General features: G+C 29.3%; 1 protein-coding gene across 1 annotated transcript; it reads right to left on the minus strand.

Annotated features, from left to right (window-relative positions):
* On the minus strand, positions 1 to 26971 carry LOC105830990 (frizzled-9). The gene is made up of 6 exons (XM_012670778.3): positions 26623 to 26971; positions 9234 to 9447; positions 5327 to 5526; positions 4026 to 4310; positions 2589 to 2793; positions 1 to 984 (listed from the first exon to the last, which is right to left on the minus strand). The coding sequence occupies exons 1-6, from the start codon at positions 26833 to 26835 to the stop codon at positions 422 to 424; spliced, it is 1680 nt and encodes a 559-aa protein (XP_012526232.1). The 5' UTR covers positions 26836 to 26971; the 3' UTR covers positions 1 to 421.
* Positions 26972 to 26991: the final 20 nt, after the last annotated feature.

Raw genomic sequence — 26991 nt, forward strand, 5'->3', positions numbered from 1 at the left:
GTCACATAAATATTTACTGAGTTATTTAAATAAAACAAAGTGGTGGTTTATAACCCCCTTCTCTCCTCTATTAATGAATTCACATTTCATGGAGCTCGTTGTAAATCTGACCTTCTTATATTGCATTTAAATTATTTTATACGTAGATTTGCAAAATTTTATGTTTTTTCTGCTATTTGGAAAAGAAAAATAGTTTTCCATAGTTTTTGATGCGCTGAATCTTAAATGAAGATGTAATATCACGTCATGTTTTAGAGGTAAAACATCCTAAAAACGCATTTTTCATTATTTTTAAAAATTTGTAGCTAAATTTGATATGCGAATGATTTCGAAAAGATCTTAATGCTTTTTTGGGTAAGGGTTAAACATCAACGTCCTTTTAGATTTCATTTATCGCTTGAATAGAATAAATCTGAGATCGTCAAGCGATGTTATCGTTCTGCTTGAACTCCTGGAAAGGGCTTTGTATCCTGACGGGTTTGCTGGGTGCGGCGAGCAATCTGCTCCAGGCACGGCAGGTCTTGCCGGACCATACCCACATGCCAGAAGTGACACCGACCACGAGGGACAAAAAGAGCCTGAGAAGAGCAATTTCGAGGCCGGCGGCTCGGTACACCGGGCCCGGGACGCAATTCTGTGCCGCACGGCAGTCCAGCGCGGCCAATAATGCCAGTTTTCGCCATCGCGGCCTTACCGAAGCCTCGTGCAACACACAGACAAGGCCGCTCAACGCCGGTAGTGCGTACAATAGAGCGAAGATACCTAGCCGTGTCATCAAGCGCTCGAGTTTTGTTGCACTACGCCCGGCGCAACGTACAGCCCTTCGCACGCGAACCAGTGCACTTCCAGCGACGCTGCCAAACACGCAGCCCAGCAACAGCAGCATGGTATGTGGTAGCACTTCTAGCCACAATGCCGACTCGTCGGAAATTTGGCACAATCCGGTCAACTCGTCTGCCACCACGTTGTGCGAAAGCAGACTTCCTGTACGGAAAGATGCGTATATTCGTAATTATTTGACAAAAAATTATAATAATATATAAAAATATCACAATTAAAATGGATTATTAAAAGGATGCTGGATTGATAGAATTATCAACATTACAAAGTAAAAGAGAGAAGGCGGTTATAGACTAAATGTGGGGTTATGGAATTTACGATATCTCGTACTTTAAATTCTAAGGCTAACTGTCTAAAATATTTTTTTACATACTGTTTAGTTTAAACGTTATAACATGATTACTGATCCTTATAGTGTTTATTGTGTTGTCATAAAAGGTGCATTTCAGTATCACATAATCAAAGGTTTTATAGTCGTGTTTTCTTTACATCATTTTGAGAAATATGTCGGATAATAATTTTTTAATTTTAGTATAACTTGAAGGACTAGAATTAATACAGCTTTCAAATAACATAATTGAATTTAAGGGGATGCTGCCCCTCAAGCTTGATCCGGATCGATAATGTAAAGATATTCATGTACATCACTAACAAGGTTTCGTACGTATTTCTTTTAAATATTAGTCGGTTACTTTATGCCGAGAACAAAAATTTTTTTTCATATTGCTTTACCAATCGATTTTTCACGCGTATGTAACCTAAATTTTCATAGTGCAATTTCGTATCAATTAGGCAACAAAATCTAATTTTCGAAACTCGACATTGCTTGTTATTGTCGTCTCGGACACAGCACCGAGCACGTAATTTTCCGTTTGGACTCAAAAACAGTTTGAAGAGGTGAAACCATCTTTAAAAAGTAAAGACATTTTTGCCTTTTCTCGTAAACTAATACCTCTATTTAACTATTATACTATTTATTTTTTGAAAAAAAATTTTTTAATCTTTTATTACTTTTCTAAAAAATAAATAGTATGGTTAAATAGAGGCATATGCAGTAAAACTTTTGTATAAAACATTTTTAAATATTTTGTTGACTAATTTTAAGAATACTGGTTAATAGTATTTTATATCCCCCTCTATAGGTTCCATAATTGCAATCTTTTTCCAATCTTCAGTAAATTGTTAATTATGTTTGTTATATAATCCGAACAACTTCTGATTACAGCGTAATTTATAGAACTCTATGATTAACAAACGTATACAAAAATTATGTCACATAAATATTTATGGTGTTATTTAAATAAAAGAAAATGGTAGTTTATCTATAACTTAATTCTCTGCTTTATAAAATTCTCCAAATTGGCTTTACAGAATTGAAAATTTGTTTATGTTTAAATGTAAAATTCTTATTTACTTAACTTGAGTTCAAAAAATTCGAAAATAAATTCACACATACATACATACATATACACATACAACTTATAATACTCATATATCAGAGGACCACTGTTTTTTCATTTTTAGATTAAAATTGAGTATATTATCATTTATTCTTATATGTACTTTAAGTGTTAATAATTCTGTAAAGTTATTTCGAAGAACTTTATAGTGTCGATAATTCCTCTTAGTCCCAATAATCTATCAACAAAATAAATGTAAAAAAGATTAGAAAGTGAATTGAATGTTAACACATTATTATAATTAATTATAATTATAAATAAATATTAAATTTAAGATTTATGTAATACCTCCTGTGAAAAATATTGGGAGAATCCACGCAGCTGCATGAAGATAGGGTGCGATGTTGTGAAGGGCTTCGCTGCTCCATTCATTCCTGGCGCTGAGCAGCCAGCAACCGCATAGCACTGCCCACCATGTATTGCTGGCTAGTCCCAGGTAGTATCTGACTAACCACCAAATTGTACAGGGAACATTCTTCAAAGCATCGTGGACCTGTTAGTAGATAAGCGAGTATTATAGTGTGAATGGATAAATTCAAAAAGTTTCTTAAGAAAAATAGTAATAATGAAGAATATCCTTAATGTTGTCATAATATTTTTAAGAATTTTTATATTTTAATCTTATGAAAATTTCTGAAAAAGTGTCTTACATATTTTTAGATTTTATAAGCTTTCTTTGAAAGTTATAGACTGAGAAATGTTGGACTATTTCAAACTTTACATATATTATATTATATAAAGAATTCTTATATATTATAAAGATGTGTAAATCTTTTTGTTAACATTTCTAATAATGTTTTAATTTATATTTTAAAAATATTAAAAATCTTTTTTTTTTACATTAAGAGAGAAAATGGAAAAGGGAGCGGTAGTGGGAGAATAGTAAATAATAAGGAATTGTATCAGGAATTACCCAGTGAGAAATAGTACATCGAATCGACATCGATTCGACATCGAAATGATGATTTCGATGTCGATTCGACGTCGAATTGATGTCGAATTCATTATCGTTTCTCGCTGGGTAACTGGCTTGAAAATTGTATCTAATTCTAAAATATATGTATAAATCCCTTATTTTGTATTTTTATATTTTGACTTCTGATTTCAAATTAGAAGCCTAAAAAACGTATAAAATATTATACGTAAGTCATAAATCTGCATATACTAAATTTACAAATTTACAACATATCTACATATACTAAAATTAGCAAAATATGTCCAGCAAAAAAATTTGTACGACAAAAGCTTAATATAAATACCGCAAGCTTAGCTCATAGCTTTTTATTTTCATCATATTATAATATTTATGATTTGCTAAGGTTTTTGGTAAATTTTAATTTTAATTTATTTTTTTTTACCATATAATTTATAAAATTTCTCTCTCTTTCTCTCTTTTTCTTTTTCCTTTGCTGAGAGAAATAGAGAGAGAGAGAGAGAGAGAGAGAGAGAGAGAGAGAGAGAGAGAGAGAGAGAGAGAGAGAGAGAGAGAGAGAGAGAGAGAGAGAGATTTATAGTTCATGTTTAATTGCTGAATGAAAAGGATCTGACTAGTTATCCAGCGCGATTTTAATATATATTATATATTTATACATATCGCAAATATCTTACATATTTAAATCACGCTGGAGTTAATTAGGACTTACAGTCAGATTATTTTCATCCAGCAACGTAAACTATAAACTATAAATAAGAATTTCATTAAGTAAAAAAAATCTATTTACTTACTGGAACATAACTTGGCCCATCAATCTGACTGATGCAGCTGAGATTTTCAGCACCAACTGCACCGCGGATGATATAAGCTACAGAGAGAAGATTGTAGCAAAACGCGAGGAAAACTATCGGTCTCTCGGGATACCGAAATCTAGACGGCTCGACCCAGAATGTTAGCAGGGTGAAGAGTGTCGATAAGAAACATAGCCATGCCCATCCAGTCATCCAACGCTCGGCGAATTTTTTGTCTTCCGCACGATAATATGCGTCTATACCACAACGTGGTGCACAAAAAATCTAAAGCAACAGATGAGAAATATTGAAAGAAAATATTTAAAAAACAAAAAAGGATTTTTTTGTTATTTTTCAATAGTTTTTGATAGTTCAACAGTTGACTGACCTGAATAGTTTTCAAATTATCAAATTCAATCTCAGTTTGACTTATATCTAGACAGATATAATTATCTTACTATTTCGATAAAATACAATCATAAATGTGATTAGATCTGAGTTATGGAAAATCAAATTTGATTCCAGATTAAAAACATATATAAAAAAAAATTTGTGCAAATTAAAGAAGTCATATCTGAAAATATCTGATCAGATATAATTAAATTCTTTTCGCTATTTAAAAGTAGCACAATATTATCTATTATTAATATAACCTGGTATAATTGAAAAAATTAAAAATGATAAATAGGGAATAGATTCTTAAAAAAATCGTTTCTTTTCATTTTTAACATGTTTCATACACACACACGCACGCACGCACACACGCACACACGCACACACGCACGCACGCACGCACGCACGCACGCACGCACACACGCACACACACACACACACACACACACACACACACACACAACAGTTTTAATATTCACACAATTTAGTAGTGCAATTTAGTAGATTAAGATAGATTAAGATTTTAAAAAATAAGAATTGTTGATACGTTCATACAGATTTTGTTAAAAATATTCCTAATGTTTGAATTTGTAAAAAAATTCATAAAAAGAACAAATGTATCAATTTTCAACTTTACATCTTTATATTTTGCAAATTCTAAAAAATAGTGACAGAATCTTTTTAGAAATAAAATAGTGAAAATGGTAAAAACATTCTCTTTAGGAAAGAAAATGTATTCTCTAAATTTCCTAGAGAGTGAAACATTACTCTAAAAGAGTGAAAATCGAACATATCTAAGTTCGAGTGATTTTTACTCTAATTAGAGTGACAAATGACACTCTATGAAATTTAGAGAGTATGTTATTTTGATGTTCTATCTTCGCTTCTATTTATTCGCTTTTTCTAACCGTTTCCATATTGGGTATCTGCACAAAATGAGGTGGACATTGGTGATGCTGCTGTTGTTGCTGCTGCTGCTTTTGTATTCGGGTGGAGATTTGAGGTGATCGTTCGTGTATCACCGGCCACTGCTGCTGAACAGTTGGCAGTATCGGTGAACTAGTGTCATCCAACGTTTCATCCGGCGGCTGCACGCATAATGTGTACCCTATAGAGAATTTAGTGCTATTGTACCGTATATACATATAGTTTAATATGTAGAATTATAGTTATTAATATATAGAGAAGTTATTATTATATGTCTTCTCTCTCCATAACTACTACTTTGTGAAGAATCGAACCGTAGAAAAATAAAAAAAAAGGAATAAAGTGCAGTAAAAAAAATACCTATACTTTTATCCTCGATTGATGATCCATTAATTAGACTATTCTAATTATATATGAAGTAACATAATATATAGATACGATAGCTGAAGAAGATTCAGTAAGTCGAAACGTCCTGTTGGTTAAATTAATAATTAATTCCAATAATCTGGAAAAATTATAATACCAGAACAGAACTAATCATTTTTTATTGTTCTTTTAGAGTTAATTATGAGAATTCAATTTTCAGATTATTTTATGACGTTATAATTTCGAGAAATTTGCGGTCAAAATTGCAAAAAGGACAATTTTCATGTACTTTGTCATATTATAAATATAATATATGACGTGATGGAAAAGTTTCACTGCGATTAAAATTATAAATATGTTATTACTTAAACTTTTAATCCTCAAAAGAAATTTTTAATGTTAACCGTGATTAATAACATATTCATAGCTAAATATGGAATCTATTGCAAAATAATGTGTACAATTTATTATTATTAGATCGCTGACAATTTATCAAATAGCTTTCGATTGTATTTCTTTAAACTTAAGTGTTTTTTAGATTGCTGAATACAAATTTATCAAAATTTAGAAATTAAAAATAGATTTAATATAACAGGTTTTTAAATAAAAAATGTCGAAAATTTTGTAAAAATTTATATAAATTTTAATGACACTAAATCTAATGCAAAAATTAACGAATTCAAAATAATAAAATTAACATAACTGATTAACTTTTAGAGGGCCAGTAAGTTGCACGTCATATATCAGTGTATTTTTTCCAAAAACTTGTATATTTAGATTTAGTATGTCTTATACAAAGTTCTTGTCAAGACTTGAACCACTATAGTGGACTTTGTGGCCGATAAGGGTGAAAAAAAATTTTTTCTAATTTCGAAAACAAAATGTTTATATAAGTTTTTGAAGTCGCTGATTATAATTATAAAACCAGATTTAAACATTTTTTTTATTTAACCAGTACATTGTTGACGAAATTTTTGCAGATACGTAACTTTTCTTTAGCGTTACCCAGAGCTAACGACATGGACGTAGAAAGTTATTGTAGCATCTCGTTTTTGTTTTTCATGTATTTGTCTTTTTTTAATTATTACATAAAGCCACTATAATGCCTTCCCGATTTTTTAAAGATTAAAATTAAATAATGTATGAATTTTAGTAAACTAGAATATAACTCCTGATTCATATTTTGAAATCTATTATTTATTCTTTTAAATATATATAGATAAAATATATATAAACAACAGTGTAATGAATAATATTTTTCCAGAAGGTAAACTGTCATTACATTTATTTGGTTCATACGATAAATCTCTCAGCAGACAATAAAAATATTTTTATGGTTGAATTTGTCGATAAATCACAGGAAAATTCAGATAGAGAAGGAAGAATTAAATTACTATAAAAATAGAAGAAAATAATATAAAATAAGTCAAAACAGACATACTGCTTTAAAATTCGTGAAGATTAAAGAAATATTTTAATTATTTCATACATATTTTCACTGCCGTAAAGGTTTATTGTATGAATAAAATAAATGTAATGACAACACTTACTTCTGGAAAAATATTATTGATTACGTGAAAAAACCGTTAAAATCGCGATTGTATATAATATCGGATTCAATAATTATTCATTTTAGGAGAGGCAGCTCCGATGATCTTGACCTTGACATATGTTATCGAGGTCACCCTCCTAAGTGACCTTCAAAAGATTTTAGTCGCTCGTGATTCATTAAAAAGTTATTAACAAAAAAAGTTTTATAAATATAACACATATAATTATTCAGTATAGGAGTACAATCACATGAGTTTGCGCCTCCCCTAAACTAAATAATTACCTCGGATTCAAATAAATTTTTTAATTTTCAATAGTATTTCGTTCAATATATATTTTTTTTTTTTAAGGAAAGGAATATTAATATCGATACATAGTACATACATATTAAAGTTTTAATAAAAACATTCTAAATTGTTTTTATAATAAATTTATTATAAATAAATAAAATTGGCTTTTTAATGAAATTCTTATGGCATATTTGTTCAATAATTTATTGAACAAAAAAGTTATTGTCAAAGACATTTGAAAACTCTTTTATCATTACCATCCCTGAGCGCGCAAAATTCTAGCCGTGTCATTCGTGATCTTTAAACTCTTCCTATTTGAAAATTATTATAGCGACATTTTCGTATTAGAATTTTCTTCTCAAAATTTGTTGTTATGATATATTTTAGTTATTTTCTTCTTGAAAAATATCAACGAAATTCTCTAATATATAAAATAATAGTAAAGGAAAATCTCATAAAATTTGACCAAAGAAACGAAAGAAAAGGAAAGAAAAGCCATTGTCATCTTCTAAAAATAAAAAGATAAAATTAAAAAATAAACCTATTATTCATTATTAAAAAATATTTTCTTTATAGAAATATTTATATAAAAAATTGAAAAAGATTCTTTATATAATTATTTTAATGTAAATTAGGTTAAATTTAGAATGATTCAGTGATAATTCTAATAGAAATAAGAACAACGATTATTTGATTATTATTTGATAATATTTAAAGAGTAGGAAATCGATCGTATAATTTCGTGTAAAACTTACATTTTATATATAGGGAAGTAGACTTGAAGCAGAATGGGATAGCGGGGTTAAATGGGACAGTACTTTTATTTTCATTGCATGGTGCCGCAACCATGAAAATTCGTGAACTTTTTCAACAGGGCATGATAAGACCGAGGTAACTTTGTTGATTGTAACGAATTTTTCACACGGTTGCGGCACCATGCAATGAAAATAATATATAGTACTGTCCCATTTTACCCCACTATCCCATTCTGCCCCAGGTTCCCCTATGTATAATATTTCTTCTACGCTAACAGAAAAAGATGCTTGTATTGCATTGATAAAAAAAGGCTACAAATGTATAAAATGCGAAAATTTTTACATGAAATTATATCATTGATTTTCATTAACTAATAAAAATGTACGTATCGAACAATATAAATTATTGAAATTTTTGCCCATGGCTAGATAAGTATAGTTAGCTAAACTAGTTGTAAAATTGATTTTTGTAAAGTGCTTTTTATGCCAGAAATATTTTATCGTGTTTTTGTTCTCTTTCTAATAGTTATTTAGTTAACATTGCTGGTTTTGGCTTAATAGTTTAACTTTTATTTTACAATATAAGTTTCTCCAGTCACATATATTTATAAAGCAGTTAGCACTATACCAGCAAATTTATTCCACAATTTTGCAGCAGATTTCGATCTACCACAATCATATTAAGTTTTTGATGGTATAACTTGCCCACATAGTGACAAATACATACATACGGGTCTTAAAAAATTGTTATACGACAGTGTATGTTTCAAGGAAATATTTCATTATAATTTTATTAATATTTTTTTTACTAGGGAGTTACCATCAATTTAAATTATAACATATATATTATAATTTCAGATCAATTCTGTTAACCGTTGACACTTTTGCTTGTTAATTATACCGACAATTCAAAAGTGATTGCTTACCGCGCTCGAGAAAGCGATCACAATCCAGCATGTGTGGCCACGGCAGCGTAAGGCTAGTTAAGGCCGGCTCGCAGTCTCTTCTTACGGAAAGGCAGAGAGATTTGCAGGCTGGTATGGCCACATGTTCCGAGCAGACCGGGGCGAAGACGGCGCATAAGAAGAGCCTGAGGTGTTTCGAACAGTTGTAGTGGACCAGTGGCATGAAGGCAGCCAACTACAAGCGTACATGTTATTAGAATCAAGCGATGAATTTTTTTGTTGCACGACTTTGTCCTACTGACTCGACCGGCCTCTAATCTATAGTCATTATAAAAGCTTAATTTATTTTTTATCCAAACACCATATTCAAAATTGGAACATTAGACTATTTTAAATACATCTTAAAGATGTCTTCAATACATTTTTATGATGAAGATATCATTAAAACATTTTATGACCTGGGTCTATAGTATAGATCTCTTTAAGACATCCATAACATATTTTAAGGACATTTTCAAGTTTCTGTAAAAGCTTTTGGATAAAGTGTTATGTAAAAATATGCGTGCTGTTTGGGTATCTATCAGTCAAGCTGAGGAAAAATTGAAACGGATTTAATAGAAATATTAATTTAAAGGATATATCTATAAAAAATATTATTTGAAATAAATATTTTGTGTAAATGTAAAAAAGTAGATAATATAATTTAATATTTATACATATATGCATTTACTTGAATTAAGATTAATTTTATTTTACGTCGATATTATGGATATATGTGTAAATGAGTTTTCTATATTTTCTTTATTATTTATTTACTACTTTTTTATTCTTACATCTCTTGTTCACTCATTGCAATCATCTTAGAATTCTCAGATTAATAATATCAAAAGAAGATAAAATATATCATAAAAATTATTGTAAAATAAAAACATTTTTCAATAAAATATTATTTGTAATCAATACAACAGCACTTCCATTCAGTCATCGGATCAAAAAAGTGAAGTGACGTCACTTTATATTTTATATATTTTCTTTTGCAGTACTGTTCTTTGATAAGAAAAATAACTGAATAATCTTCCATTAAAATAGTAACTAAAGGTAACATTTTTCTTATTGAGTTTTCAGAATAATTAAAGTTGTTTAAGTAAAAAGATTTATTCTTATCGTTATGAGTCTATCTGTGGGTAATTAGTTTAATACTTATTGCAAGTTTAAAGTATATAATTTACAAAAAGTTTACAAAAAAGGCTCTATTTTTATGATAGCCACGTACATTACCCTCGTTTTCTCTTCAGCCTATGCAGTGTCGCTACATTTTTATAAATATATAATATAGTAAATATTTCATAATTTTAAATGTAAAATAAATGTCTAATAAACAACATCTTGATAAATATAATCGTAAAGTTTCGACTCAAAATATTGATTATTAACAAAGTTATTGTATAAAATGTAAATGGGTGGCCATATTATTATCATCTTCTCCTTTATCTTATTTAAAAATGTAGATACACATTACAAAATATATTTGTCGATTTTTCTCACATTTTTTAGGTTTATTTCTTTTTAGACAAATTTCAATTATTTTCCCCAATACTACATATTAATCCAAATAATCGTAACCACTTGAAATATCCGACAATAGGAAAACGTAAATAATGGGTTTCGAATGGATATATTGCATATATTGTTTTTTTTTAAATAATATTATGACATTTGAGGTAAACTTTTACGTTGCTCTGTTCTCTAAATGTAGAATAAGGCTTACGACGAAGATGGAGAGCGAGAGGGTAATGCACCTAAGCAGTCGGAGAGAAGACGCCTCACTTCCATGAAATATAACGAGCGATGGGCATCAGGGGTAATTATCCCGCCCATTCTTCCCGCCTCAATCTCGATGGACCCCTCGCACGTCGCAGGGGCTCACTCTTCTCTACCTTTTGCCCTTTTTCCTCCTCCTCTAGATTCGCCAATTACGAGCGGAGCCCGATGCTCTTCTCCTTCATGGCGCTCCCAAATTATAGCCCCATGAAATTACGTGGTAACCCGTAACGACAGAGCTTTCCATCTCGTCTTGCATCTTGCTCCTCTCTCTCCGGATTCTCTGCTCACTGATCAAGTTGGACCAGCCGACAGCAAGCAAAAAAGAAAGAGAGAGAGAGAGAGAGAGAGAGAGAGAGAGAGAGAGAGAGAGATCCCTTTCGGAGATAGCGTGCGATCGTTTTCATTTCTCTATGCGCACGATAGACGTGCAGAATCAGTAATCGATACAGTGAAGCCATTCGACATGATTTTAATTCCTCTATGCCATTAACGAAATAAATGTAAAGAATCTTGAATCAATCTTGAAATTAAAAAATCGAAACTGTTAAAGTTCTAAAAAATATTTTTGGGGGTTTTGTATCGGGATATAAAAAGTAGAAATGTGCAAGCTAGTCGAAAATTTCAAATCTAAATAAAAGATTTGAATACGAATTAAATATATTACGACGTTAATAATTTTATAAAATTAACATTAATAATTTTATAAAATTATAATGACTTTATATCATATAATCTATATTAATTTTCTTATAATATAAAAAAAACCGTGTGTGTGTGTGTGTGTGTGTGTGTGTGTGTGTGTGTGTGTGTATGTACACACTTTCATTATTTAGGTATATATTAAAATTTAATCTAATAATTTGATAATATAAACAATATACAAAAACGTAAAAGAATATTAAGTCTCCCTTTATTCACATATTGGAAGCCAGAGATAAAAAAACAAATAGTAAGTATTGATGATATACCATAGAACTTATACTAATGGAAGAAGAATAGCGTATACCGTATATCCGAAACTGTGTCCAACATCTGTGCGACAAGGATAGGTAGAACATGACTTGACATGAAATGAGACAGAACTAGTTTTCTGTCTCATTTCATAACTTTTCCTCATAATGCGCATGAGCGACTGTACTTGTAGGTATGAGACAGAACTAGTCTTTTGCCTCACTTCTTGGACACACTTATACGGATTCTTTTCCCCTTCCATTAGTACAAGTTCTATGTGATATACCTTTCTACATCCATTCTAAGTTAAAAAAACCGATTTATTATCTCGATCGTTAGATAATCGGAACGGACATGATTTTAAGAAGACTGATCTTTTAATAACTTTTTCAAATAATTTTATATTCTTTTGAACTCAACCGAATCTCATAATATAATGACGAGTTAGTCATGAAATTTTATGTATGCACAGTTGACCTGAAATTTAATTTACTATTATACACTTCCGTTCTCTCTAAATCAACTTGACGCTTTATTTATTATTGTGATATTACTCAAAAAAATTGTAGTAATTATCTACCAATTTTCATTAACGAAATAATTAAGAAAATATGTAGGTATTGAAATTGTTATATAATAACTAAAGAAAACTTTTTTAAATCGCAACGTAATTATTGATGCTATAATATAATTAGAAACTAGTTAAAGAAAATAACACTCAACTTAGTCGCTTATTATCTTTTTATTTTATATAATTATATATGAAGATATTTAAAATTACGTGTTATTCACTGGTTTAATTTACACGGTTATGCGTTCACTATATAATAACTATAAATTTATTACATCTTACATAACGTGAAAGTTGTTGCAATATGTTATAGTTATTATATTAGAATTTCGTCCTTTTTCAAAAGTAATTATAATATAATATGATTATATGTCAAAATATATGTATTTCGGTAAAACATTTGTTACATACCTACTTTAAAATATAAATAAAAAAATTTGAAATATAAGTAAAGAAATATAACATATATCATTCATAAAACATACATGTATATATAAAACTACTTTTTATATAACGTCTATACATGTATATATGTAGTTTCAATAATTAAATTATACATATAGTAATAGTATTATAATATATAACTAATAATAATTATCATTTAAATCATAATATCATTTAATTTATGATAATTATTTATTTTATATTACCATATTATATTTATATTTATATTCATGGCTATGCTTATCATGTAACTACTTCTTAATTCTCAAGATAAAAATGTAAAAATAACTATAATATTTTATTTAATTTTTTTCGAAACAGGTTTCTTTTATTGTTATGTAAATCCCAGCTATAATAGCAGAAATAAAGATCACGTTTCATCATAACATGGTCTTCAAATATTGCTCTAAATATGACGTATATTTTGTAATTATATTGTAATGAACCATTTCATAAATACAATTTAGTGTGTACTTAAATGTTACATGTACTTAAATGAAGAAAAGTGTGACTCTAACAATGAATCAATGATTTAGTTTAATTAATCTGACATCTTCTTTATTCGAATTAATTTGACACAATATCTCGGCCAGACGTTTTCTGGTCCTTATCAAGTGTGAATCTACAAACTTTATAAAAGTAACATAATAAATAATAAATTATTCAATATATCTTAACTTACATTGAAAACCGCAATTTAAAAAAAACAGAAATATAAAAGAAAAAAAATAAAACGTCAAGCGTTGTTTTGGAATGCTCATGTTAGAAGGCACGTCTGCACTCCACTACGTTTGACAGCAGAAAGAGAGATGGTCGAGAAAGTCAAATCTAAAATGTATGTAACGTCTAAAATATCATTGAAAGTTTAAAAAAATATTTAATATGACAGCCAACATTAAAATAATCCTGAATGTTATTCAAATATTTAATACAAATATTTCTTATTTGATTTCTAAAATAAAATATAAAAGTTTTTAAAATATTATTAACATTATTACTTTTAATTCATTGACATTATTAATTTTTTTTCTCGAATCGAGCTGAGTACAACCCCATATAGCACATCTCTCAAAAAGTTTTCTGAAAGATCTGGCAGTGTGCTATGTAGGAAATCAGTAAAAAAGCTGTAAAAATTTATATTTATTTGTGAAAATATAAGTTAATTATACATGTTTCCATTCTTCTGACAACATCTATTGAAATGATCTATAACAAATTTATGAATGCATAAACATGAAGTATTCGTGGATTGTCACTACGCTTGCGTACGATCATCGAAGTCAAGCAACATCGATGATAGCACACTTGGATGGTGACCGTTTTTACGCAACACCGGAAGATTTCAGAAAATTTTCAGAAAGTTGTCAATAAAATATGAAATATTTCAAAAAAACATTTTAGACATGTTTCAGATATGTTTCAGATACATAAAATGTTTGCTTTCATGTAATGTCAAAAATGTATCTAAAATATTTCTGAAATTAAAGTTTCACAAATGTATTTCCGATATATTTTTGAAGTTTTCATAAATATTTCACATACATTTCTGACATTACATGAAAGCGGACATTTTATGTATCTGAAACAAATCTGAAACATGTTTAAAATGTTTTTTTGAAATATTTCATATTTCACTGACAGCTTTCTGAAATCTTTCGGTGCTGTATGGGACAGACCTACCTCAAGCATATGTTTCAATTCTTCTGTACAGAACTAATTGTAAGAATCAAATCAATTGAAATTATATTACTCTAAATACATGAATCAGTTTTATTTTATAAGATGTCGTCTCAGTTATCTCGAGCCTGAAGAAACGAAAGGGGAAGCCGTGAAGAAGAAATTTGAGCGGACCGGTTCGTTCATTATTTCATATTCTTCTTCTCTGAGAATGACCAGAAAAAGATAGAGTAGGAAACAGCGCATCTCACCCCTCCCGCTTTCTCCCCCGTGCGCTGCCATATACAGTCCCTTTCGAGCGTTTCCGAAGCAACTTGACAGACAATTCGCGGAAAGAAGAAGAAACAAGCAAACATACGGATGGACAGATGGATAGACGCGGATGGGACCGACTTCGCTTTTTACTGCGATCTACTCGCTTTTGTTCTTACGCGTTGGTTCACCTTGATCGACTCATTGTGAGACCCTTCCCTAGTAGTAAAATATATTGACAGTATATTGGCCAATATTGGTTAAATATTGATTATATTGGGAATGCATTGGCCAATATTTTCCCATTGTTTCCCAATGTATAGTAACGCCAATATTGGTTATAAAATATTGGCTTTAAATTAAAATGCAATTAATGTCCAATATGAAAAATCGATTGGTTTAATATTGGCCCAATGCTGAACCAATATTGAACCAATATTTCTGCTTAGACAAATTGGCTAAATAAGATAAAGGGCCCACTTTACAATATTGGACCAATATTGAGAATATTGTCTTTATACTACTTTCCAATATTGCGCCAATGTTTTTTGCTACTAGGGTTTGTGAGGTAGCATGTATATTTATGCCATGTGATAATAAATCACCGGAATACAATGTCGAGCTCAGAAAGAGTGAGGGAATTTTTGCGACAGAGTGCGATCAGGCTCGTTTTTGGAGGTTAAATTTTACGTTTCTACGCTGCTTTATCTTCGTAGACAATAAACTACTATCGTATTCTGAGACACATTTCCGAGTCACAAACTGTAAGAAACATGAGATGAAAATTTTCTATTAGCACAAATATAATATAAGATCAATTAAGATGAGAAATTTCTTTATTATTATTCGCGAGACGTTTTGACTTACCTCAGTTTTCTTCAGTCATAACCGTTATTACATAGTTAATATTTAATAATATAAAACATAGTTAATATTCTAAAAATTAAACAAATTGATCATCGATTTTGACGTTGATTTTTGTTATTTTGTGAACAGTCCTCATGAAATAACAAAAACCAACAGAATAACCATCAAAATCGATAATTTGCGTAATTTTTAGAATATTAATTATGTTTTATATCATGAAATATTAACTATTAAATATTAATTATTTGGATCTAATTAAATTTCTAAAAAAATTGAATTTAGATCTTATATCCAGCAAAGAAGAAAAACAACGTATTCAACGATTTTTAAGATATTTTTCGATTGAATATTTTAGATTAAGTTAGTCAATTCCGAATCTAAATTTGTTGCAAATCCTGGTTTTAATACGAAATCCGAATTTGACACTTTTGCCATTCTGTTATTATTTTAGAAAATTTGAATCTTACAATTCGAATTTGAAACATCACATTTATTTATGTCTTATAAGTTAACAAAATAAAATGAGCAGAATTCTTACAAATATTTTGTTGCTTTATTAGTTAAAAAAATGTGCTAAAGAGAAATAAGTTAACAGACTATCTTACACGATATATAACATTGCTGAAATATTGTAATGTTCAGAAATGGTACAGAAATATTTCATTCACATTTTAATTGTAACTTTACATCTGAAATATTTCAGAAATGTATTTGTAATGTTTGCTTCATGTTTTTATAAAATTGCAAATGCAATATTTTTGAAATCCTTTACAAACATAAAAAGTTTGCTTTCATATTTGAATGTTCTGTAATATTACAAAAGAAATGTGGCAAATATAATATTTCAGAAATATTTCTAAGACATTATAAAATTCGTAAACATAAAATATTCATGCATGATCATCACAAAATGTTAGTCCGCGTATGATCTTCGAGATACCTGGCAGTGAAAAATCAGTAAAAAAAACCGTAAAAATTTATATTTATTTATAAAGGTATAAGTTAACTGTACATGTTTCATCCTTCTGACAACATCTATTCAAATGATCTATGACAATTAAATATATGTATGCATAAATATGAAATATTCGTGGATCGTTATGCGTTAAGTTGCGTACGATCTTTGAAGTCAAGCAAAATCGACAATGGCTGGACACTTGGATGGGTGACCGTTTTTACACAGCACCGAAATATTTCAGAATGTTTTTAAAAAGCTGTCAATGAAATATGAAGTATTTCAAAAAAATATTTTGGACATGTTTCAGATCTGTTTCAGATAAATAAAATTGTTTTCATGTAATGTCAGAAATATATTTTTTAAACTTTTTGAGAAATATTTCAGAAACATTTCTGACATTACATGAAAGAGGACATTTTATGTATCTGAAACATATCTGAAACATGTCTCAAATATTTTTTTAAATATTTCATATTTCATTAACAGCTTTTTGAAATCTTTCAGTGCTATGTACGTGGAACATACATATTTATTTATTTATTTATTTACTTATTTACTGTCTACCTAACCTATCTTTAGTAAAAAAATTTTTTAACCAACAAATTTTTTTCTTTGGTAACGTTTAGCATTAAATAAACACCAAAAAATTAGTTAAAATTGGTTTTGCTCACTTTGTTTCGTTAACTTATAAGACGTTACTTATTTGCAATTCGAATAAACAGACATCTGAATTAAATCCGTTATGTTAAATCTTGCTTATCGGTAACCTTGAAATTCTAAAGTTAAAAAAAATTCTAAATACTGTGTAGAGAATTGCGTGCTTAATGTCTTAAAATTCTCGAAAGTGTGACTGCTTTATCAAAGCTGTGTTATCTAACATTTCCTTGACTATTTGGTTTATGAGAATTCTTGAAATCTTGAAACGCGTTTAAACATTCAAACATTAATTTCTTTAATTCAAGGCAGAGCAATTTTTCTATTCTCAATTTTTCTTCACCGGTTTATCTTCAAAATATTCTTCGTATCCAGGCAGAACGAAGATGACCAAACACGTCCTGCAATTTGCCGCCTTCTGGGAACGATAGCACCATTAGTGATGGTGCTTTTTTTAGGATCATTCATCAAGCTTAGGGAAGTCATCCGTTTACGCGAAAAATGTTCGTGCTACTCTCTCTCTGTAATTGTGTTCAATCACAGTTGATTGGTTGCTTCGAAGAAACAATTACATATACAAATTTTAGACTTTTAAGAATTTCGAGCTGGAAATTTGATTCAAATTGTAGATGGTTTGATAATTAGATATCTAGATCCGAAACACACATGAAGTCTGAAGATGCAAGTGAAATCATGATCGGAAATTCGTGTTTCGATCGCAAATAATCATACGTCCTTAAAATTTAAAAGTTACACATGGTTCCATTTTTTAAATAAAAAAAAAGAATAGATTTTGATTATTGCCAAGGAAATCTATAATGGAAAAAAAAGAAATACCTAACAACAAATTTACCGAGGAAATAAAAAATATGATTAACTAATTAAAACATTCTGACATTGGAAAAACTGCAGAGTTGTGCAAAAAACCATGAGCTTCGACGATTTCAAGATAATGATTCGAAGAATCATGGAATGACTCTTATACGACCACTAATATATATACTGACGATTCACACACGTGCGTTTAATGGTATCCCTATAGCAAATACCAAGCGTAAGATTTGTCGACGACACGGTAGTGAACGGGGAAAAGAATGGTGAAAAGGCGTGGTAAAACATAGGATAAAAATGGAAAATGATAGCGGCACTTCTTTGAGCCCGAGCATGCCTTAGAATGACAGAGCTGTGACAGTTTATCTCGAAGACTTGTCTATATTATTTATTAGACAAACATTAAATCCGACAGTGCTGTAAAAGGTCATATTAAACTAATGAGATATAATTATTTAAAGAAAAATGTAATCAAGTCCACACACAGATACAAATACACATATTTTTACGAATAATTAAATTTAGTTTAAAAATAAATTTAGATTCTATGCAGATATTATGCGAATAATACGTGTCATTAATTTGTGTTTTTTTAATGAATTCAGTGTTATGATCACTCATTGAGCAGCTAAATACAATAGTAATCAAATGTGATTGGTTCTTACCTTTAGATTAAGTCAATTACATAACATTAAATTGCTACTTAGCTGTTCAGTAAGCAATTGTAGTACTAAACGTATTTTTAATGCGTTTAAAATGTTATTTTAAATAAGATTTGAAATAAGACATAACTAATTACAGTTATAGTTACTCAATTAAGAAATATAAGTTAGATACGCAATAAAATAATCAAAAATTTCAATTGTATAATTAAAAAGTTTTAATCTAATAAAATTGTATTTAATTGAAAGGTTTCTTACAAAAAAAAACACAAGTCCAAAAAGGATAAATAAAATTTCAGAAAACAAAAAACTTTAAATTGTTTGTTATATAAATAAATAATGTATTTAATAATTTTTCTCTGAATATACAATAGGTATCAGAACAAAGTTGTAGACTTTGATTAGTATTTTAAGAACTTATTTAAAAAATTAAGTAACAAAAAATCTCTAGATTTGTCCGATTCATGCAAGAATGTTATGTTTACTACCAATTTATCTTGTAATATGTTTCGCATATACTTTATTTTTATAACGTTAATAATAAAAATAAGGAAGAAAACTTTATATAAAGTATAAAATAATAATAATACTTTGTATTCACAAAGTTTTACAAATTGCTTTTATTGCAAACATCTTTTTATATTTTTTCTTTATTTTAATTAATTTAAAAAAATTAAAAACTGGACCTGTTCAATTCTTGAGAAAATTTTATATTTATTTTCCATTTCTATTTATAGTTCCCGTTTTCTGTTTTATTTTTGCAAGAACAAAATAATTCACGCGCGATATAACGTTACTGACAGGGAATTTGTTGCTGTAATTCAGATTTAAAAAAATAGAACTTGTGTGACTTTTACAAGAAACTCTTCAAATAATTTAATTAATACTTAAAATACAGTTTTGTCGAATAATAGCGACAAGTAAAAAACGTTCCTTTTCTTTTCTTTGCATTAATCGGTTTGTTCGAACGGGGACGAGCAATCTCGCTTCTTTTTTCATCCGTGCACCTTCGTAAAAAAATTACATATGTATCGATCATAATCGCGAGTAATTAGTAAAGATGCATGTTATAATCATATGTGTTACGTTATGTTTGTATTAAATCATAAAACATTTAAAATGCTATCGCATGTAATTGCATCTGTATTATGTTACGATGTTGCATTTTCGTTTACAAATGTAAACTGGATTACCTATAATTTAAGAGCCTCGCAAATCATAATTGCAGATAAAATTATACGTACGTAAAATCATCATAATAGTATGTAATTATATGTTAGATTAATAATAAAATAACTGTAAGATTTTTATGTGTGCTTAAATGCATGAGAATTTTTAAATTTTATTATAGTTTGACACGAATACTTTACATTATAATAATATTACAGTTATTTAAAGTTTTAAAATTCCAAGTTTTTTATAAAATTTTGAATTAGAATATAAATTAGATAAAATAATAATATATTTTTTCAAGTCAAACGTTGTATATATGTAACTGTAATAATTCATTATTTAAAAACTCAAAGATTTCCAATAATTTTTAAGAATTTCCTCCATGTGAATTCACTGTCATCGTCATTCTCGGCCTATCGCGTGAAAAACAAATATCAAATCCGTATCCGTTGACGATGTTTCAAGTACATATGCGCGCGCGAGCGTGCGCGCACACACGCACGCACGCACGCACGCACGCACGCACGCACGCACGCACGCACGCACCACACGCACACGCGCGCGCGCGCGCGCGTCTTTAGCCACGCTACGCACACATGCACATGGAGAACACAGCTGCTACAAAAATACGCAGTTTTGCTCGTCAGGGCTATCTCGCTTCAGGCAGCTTCAAAGGAAGCCGCCTTAATGTTATTACGATAATAAAACTGAGCGAGCGAGAATGAACCCTTGGCTATAAATACCTCTTTTTCCTTACGTCGTGTGTGCGTGTGTGCGTGTGTGTGCGTGTGTACTTGGATGTGTATAGCGATATGTACAATCCACGGACTTAGCCCGTGGTACAATCGGCTGCATTAACAGTACAGTGCGTCTGCATTTTCAAGAGAGTACACCTTACAACATGCAATTCATCCATCTATTTTTTTTATAGCGTAAAACGATTGAACTGTACAATTACGCGCGTATAAATATTATATAGCTTTAATATTCCAAGTAAAGGTTGTTAAATGTAAAGGAGGTTTCCCAATCTTCATATAAAAACTCAATCGAAATTTAAAAATAAGTTCAGTAGTAAATGTATAGGTATTCCTAAATTTCGGTAAATTTTTTTATGTGTAATTTTTTTTAAATAACTGTCTATAATAGTATTTTCTTCAAAAAAGTTTGAAAAGATATCTTTTAGCGATCTAAAAAATATCTTGTGTAACATTTTAAGATTTCATAAAAAGAAGAGTTAAATAATTTAATTGCAAACAAAATATAAGTGTTTGAAAAAATTAATATATTTATAAGAAAAAATCCAGAAAATATTAAGATCTTATAAATATCTAGAAAATATCTTTAAGATATTTCTAGAAAATGTCTAAAGAATGTTTTAAATGATATTTTCTTAAATATTTATCACATAAAATAACTTGTAGATTCTAAAAAATATCTTCAAGACATCTTCAAGATATCTCATATATTTCAGAATATTGCATAAAATTAAAGATCTTCTAGATTACTAAAAAATATCTTTTCAAAACTTTTCAAAAGAGTTGCAAGACTACTCAAGACATGTTAAGATATTTTTCAAACTTTTAAAAAATCTTTTCGTTTATCTGAAAATAGAATTTTAAGAATATTTATTTACTTATATTACAGAAAAGAAATTCCACTATTTTATTTTTGTATAAGAGTATTATATATAAAATGTTCATGAGTTATTCTCGTTAAATACAATATCACTAAAAAAAAGTTGTTTACTTTTTCACAAAAGTATATTAAAATTATTATTATAAATAATTTATATTTTAATTTTTTTATTTCTATTAATTTGTATCCATATTATAAAAAAAATTTTTTTAAGCAATACACATTATTTTTATTTTTAATTTTATTCATTATTTATTACTTTAAAGATAGCAGAGTCAAAAACTCGAGTGTTAAAATATGCGCGCGCGCGCGCGCGCGTGTGTGTGTGTGTGTGTGTGTGTGTGTGAATAAAATATATAATTTCTCTTTACTTTTTAAGTTGGAATAACTTTTTAATTGGATTAAGAATTAGATATTAAGAAATCCCAAATTACAATTATACCAATTAGGGTAAAATAAATACATGATACAAAATAAATATAAATGTGTAAAATCACAAGAAATTGTCTTTTTAAATTAAAGGACAAAAAATTGATTTCCTTTAAAAGTAATAATATAAAGAATGGATACTTATATAAACGAGAAAACTTATTATTTAATATTACTTTTTAATATTACAGTGTTATATTCAATATGAGTCTGTACACTGAAAAATTCTTGTTGAATTAATTGGAAATCTGGTTGATGTGAACTTACTTAATAGTTAGTTAAACCTACCAGATTTTCAATTAATTGAACAATATTTTTTGTTGAATTAATTAGAAATCTGGTAGGTTCAATTAGAATCTGAACCGTAAGTTTACATCAACCAGACTTCCAATTAATTCAACAAGACTCTTTTTTTCATTGTATATATTATTAAATAATATATATTATTGAATAGTAGTGTTTTTAGCATTTCGATTAATATTGTACAAAAAAGCAGAATAAAGATGACTATTGAACAAAACTTGGCACTATTATTGAAAATAACGAAAACAATTTATTGTAACATTAATCAATAATACATTGTTCATAACTGTTAATTTTTTATAACTATTGTTACTAATTGCTTATTATTTTACATCTCACTCAATCAGCAGATGATATTTTTAAAGTATATTATGCATGTTCTTTAAATATTATTTTAAATATGTTTCTCTGATTAGAATGGACAATATAAATTATCATACAATTTTTCGAAAATGTTTATAATTTTTATTCCTTGTCTACCTAACTTTTTGAACAGGAATTCAAAGCATGATCATTTCGTAAAAGGCACAGAAAGTAATAATATGCAGATTAAATTGTTTAATTTAACGGATAGAAAGAGGAACGCAGTTAAGTTAACGAAATAAAGTAATTCTAACTATAGCTTCGTTACAACGAATTACTTTCTAACCATATATATATATATATATATACATATATATATAATATATGTATGTATATATATGTATATATATTATATGTATGTATATATATGTGTATATTATATATGTATGTATGTATGTATATATAGTATATAATGTACGTATAATGTATGTATATGTGTATATATGTACATATACATGGGATATTTATACTCCTATACATATATGTATACACATGCATGCACATACATATCAGGGAAGTACAGATAATATAGTACAATGTTCGACAGCCGTCTTTAATCGCAATAAACAATCACTCTCGCAGCACGAAGTGAGCCAAGCGAAAAAACCAATCAAGGTCGCGGAAAAGCGACTTGATACATATGGACTCCGAACGTGCACTTCGCGATACACACAGATTTTTTTAGGGATTAATTACACAGGCACACAAAAAAAAGTTGTGTGTCCGGCGGACTAAACCATGACATCCTTAGGGTGGCATCAGAATGGCCACATCCATCGATTGGATAATTTAAAATGCAATGTTCTAATTGGTGAATACCTCAGAGAAAAGGTATAGCAGCATGTGAATAGCTGTGGTCAATCCGAACGTGGCCGTTTTGAATGCTCCTATATCCTTATGTTTTTAGAATCGTTGAAGATAAATTTAAAGCCCGTTTTGGCCCATCAGGTCAGTGTTCTTCCCTAATCTCAAAAAATAACCGATAAAAACACTTTTTAGACTAAACTATGATAATCTTGACGACTGAACCCAGCAAACACAAAGTTACATGTAATGTGCCTGTTAGTTATAATTTCTTACTCAACAATGTAATTGTAATATAACACACGTGTTATATTACAATTACATTGTTGAGTGGGAAATTATAACTAACAGTCACGTTACATGTAACTTTGTGTTTGCTGGGAAACTATTAGAGAAAAAAGGTATTCTTATATTTTTGAGTTGCTGAATTTGATTCTTACATTAGATTTATCCCATGAGGATCAACATTCAACAAAAATCAGCCATCAGGTTTACAAAATGTAAACCAAGACAGTAGACTCCCAAACTTACATAACTTAGGGGAAGAAAAAAGGGTTTAGAAGATCTACTTAAGGCCTAAGACAGCATAAAAAGATTAAAAAATAAAATTTTTTGTGATAAAAACGTATTTTTATTTTTAAAAAATCTGTGGAGTGGGTTCCTCTTTCTTTTCACTCTTCTTCAAACATCATCCCTTTTTAACGTCCAACAGTAGTCAGCCATCATATTTACGTCCCATCGTCCTTGATATCTGCGCTTTATTAAAGGAAAACGTTCTTGATGCACCACAAATTAGGAAAATATTGAGAGATGAGACCTTTATTACAACAATGTCTGATACTAAAAAGGCTGCCTAATTTAGCTTTCAAGTTGTTGAAAATTTCTTAGGTAATCACAAGAGTAGACTACAAAAAATTGGTCTTAAATTTAATCGAAAACTTCAAGAAATTAGGATGTCAGATAAACCTGAAGTTGGATTTTTTTGCATTTTCTTATAAGATAAATTTCCAAAAAATTTAGGAGATTATAGAGAAGAACAAGGTAAACGTTTCCATTATGACATAAAAGAAATAGAGCGTAAATATCAGGGGGGAGGGTGTAAACAGGATGTAACAGGATTATGGCTGACTATTGTTAGACGTTGAAAAGGGAAGATGTTCGAAAAAGAGTGAAAAGAAAGAGGAACCCACTCCACAGATTTTTTGAAAATAAAAGAGTACGTTATCACAGAAAAAAATTAATATAATTTTCTAATCTTTTTATGCCATATTGATTTAGATCTTGTGTAGATTTCTTACCCCTTTCCCTTCTTCCTCTGCATTATGTGGATTTGGGAGTCTGCTATCTTGGTTTACATTTTGTAAACATGATGGCTGATTTTTGGGCAGCAATCATATAACTTTTTCCTTAGGGCGGAAACGTGAAAAGTGAAAAGTTTCATGTAACTATCTCTTTCTATTAGTTGAATAGAAAGAGACAGTAACTTGAAATTTTTCACTTTTCACGTTTCCATCCTAAGAGAAAAATTATATGATCGATATCCTGTTAAATGTCGAATTCCTCGGAATAAATCTAATGTAAGAATCCAATTCAGCAACCCAAAAATATAAAAATACTCTTTCTCCCTAATAGTTTCAGTCGTCAAAATTATATAATTAGTTTGAAAAGTGCTACTTTAGTGGTTTTTCATTTTTTTTCAGTTAGAAAACAACTCTGACCTAATGGGTTAAAACGAGCTTCGGATTTGGATTCAGGAACTCCCAAGACATAAAGATATCTAGTCCGCCGGACTACACTGTAGCTGTGTTACACTGTGTTACACTGTAGCTTTCTGTACCGCTTGTTAGAAAACATTTTACGTGTAAAGATATTTAGGTAAATTTCTATTTCGTTGGCGTTATGATTTTCATGAACGTATTGATACTTTGTTTTATATCATGTATCCAATATCTAAAGAATTAAAAAATGTGCTAAAAATCGTTTTAGTATTGTAAAAAGAATGTGTGAATACTTTATAAAATACGTATAAAATAAAAACACAGATAATTTTAAATGAAAGAATTACATATAATTAATGAGATTTTGTAATATAAGTTTTTAATAAACAACGAGTGACGGTTAAAATCTTTTGAATGTTACTCAAAATCATGATCTTGACAAATATAATGATAAATAATAACGTCGTTGGAATCTGTGAGGAAGTCATCCTTATTATGCATAATTACCAAAAATAAATTGATGTGTAGGTATAATGATTTATAGAAACTCGCTCAGTCCATAGTTAGACTACTAAAATTAGCAAAAAAAAAAACTATTAAAAATAGAACATGAAGAGCTATTATTAATATAAAAAGTACTTTGCAAATCAATTTTGCAATAAATTATTATAAACAAACTGTTAAAAATTGATTACAAGAAAAAACTGATTATGCCAATCAATTCTACGGAAAAAGTTACGAAAGAAACATATATGACTTCCTATGTGTCATTCTTTACTTATACAAAAAAAAAATAAGTATGAAGAATTTTTGAAACTCGCTTTAGCCCTAGACCACTTAACAAAAAATTATTCGAAGTAGGATTAGAACATAAAAAGCATTTTTGCAAAAATCAATTTTGCAACAAATTATTATAAATAAATATAGAGAAAATTCCAATAAATCATTTATATTTATTAATTTTCTTTGCATAAACGCAGAACAACACACATAAAAGAAGTTATACATATTTCTTTCATGACTGTTTCCATAGAATCGATTGGCGTAATTATTCCAATAATTTTTTTGCTAGTTTAATTATGGATTTTAATGAGTTAATTTCACTTTATGTATTTATTGAATTTGAATGTATTTGTCGAATTCGCACATTCATTATTTATTCATATGTTAATTCGCTAGCAAAACGATTTCTTTAACAAAATCAAACGAAATCAATCATCACAAAAATCACATAGCTCTAGTGCAAAGAAAAACAAGAAAATGAATATTTATAATTTTTTAAAATTAAAATTACCCCTCGCTCTGCTTGCCGCTGATCCTCGTGACCCATGAAATTTGGCATCGCCGTCAGATTGTAACGCAATCCTCTGCAGAAAGATACGTTCAGTCGCTCACACTTGGCACCGGTCCCAGGATGTGCGTGGTTGATGCCCCATCCTCGGACCGACGCCGCCGAAAGGATGAGCATCACAATACGTAGCACCATGTTCAATGTCGACGCCGGCATTCACATTTTATTCCACGTACAATGCATAGTTAGTAATAATATGCAATTTGTGTAAGCACTCGCGATGAGAATCACGTGATTGCGACACAAAACATTTTATTAAACACATCCACTCACGTTAGTGGTCGACGACCGACTGACATGCTGTCCAGGCGC

Source organism: Monomorium pharaonis, chromosome 5 (genome assembly GCF_013373865.1).
Source record: "Monomorium pharaonis isolate MP-MQ-018 chromosome 5, ASM1337386v2, whole genome shotgun sequence".
NCBI classification, from domain to species: Eukaryota; Metazoa; Arthropoda; class Insecta; order Hymenoptera; family Formicidae; genus Monomorium; species Monomorium pharaonis.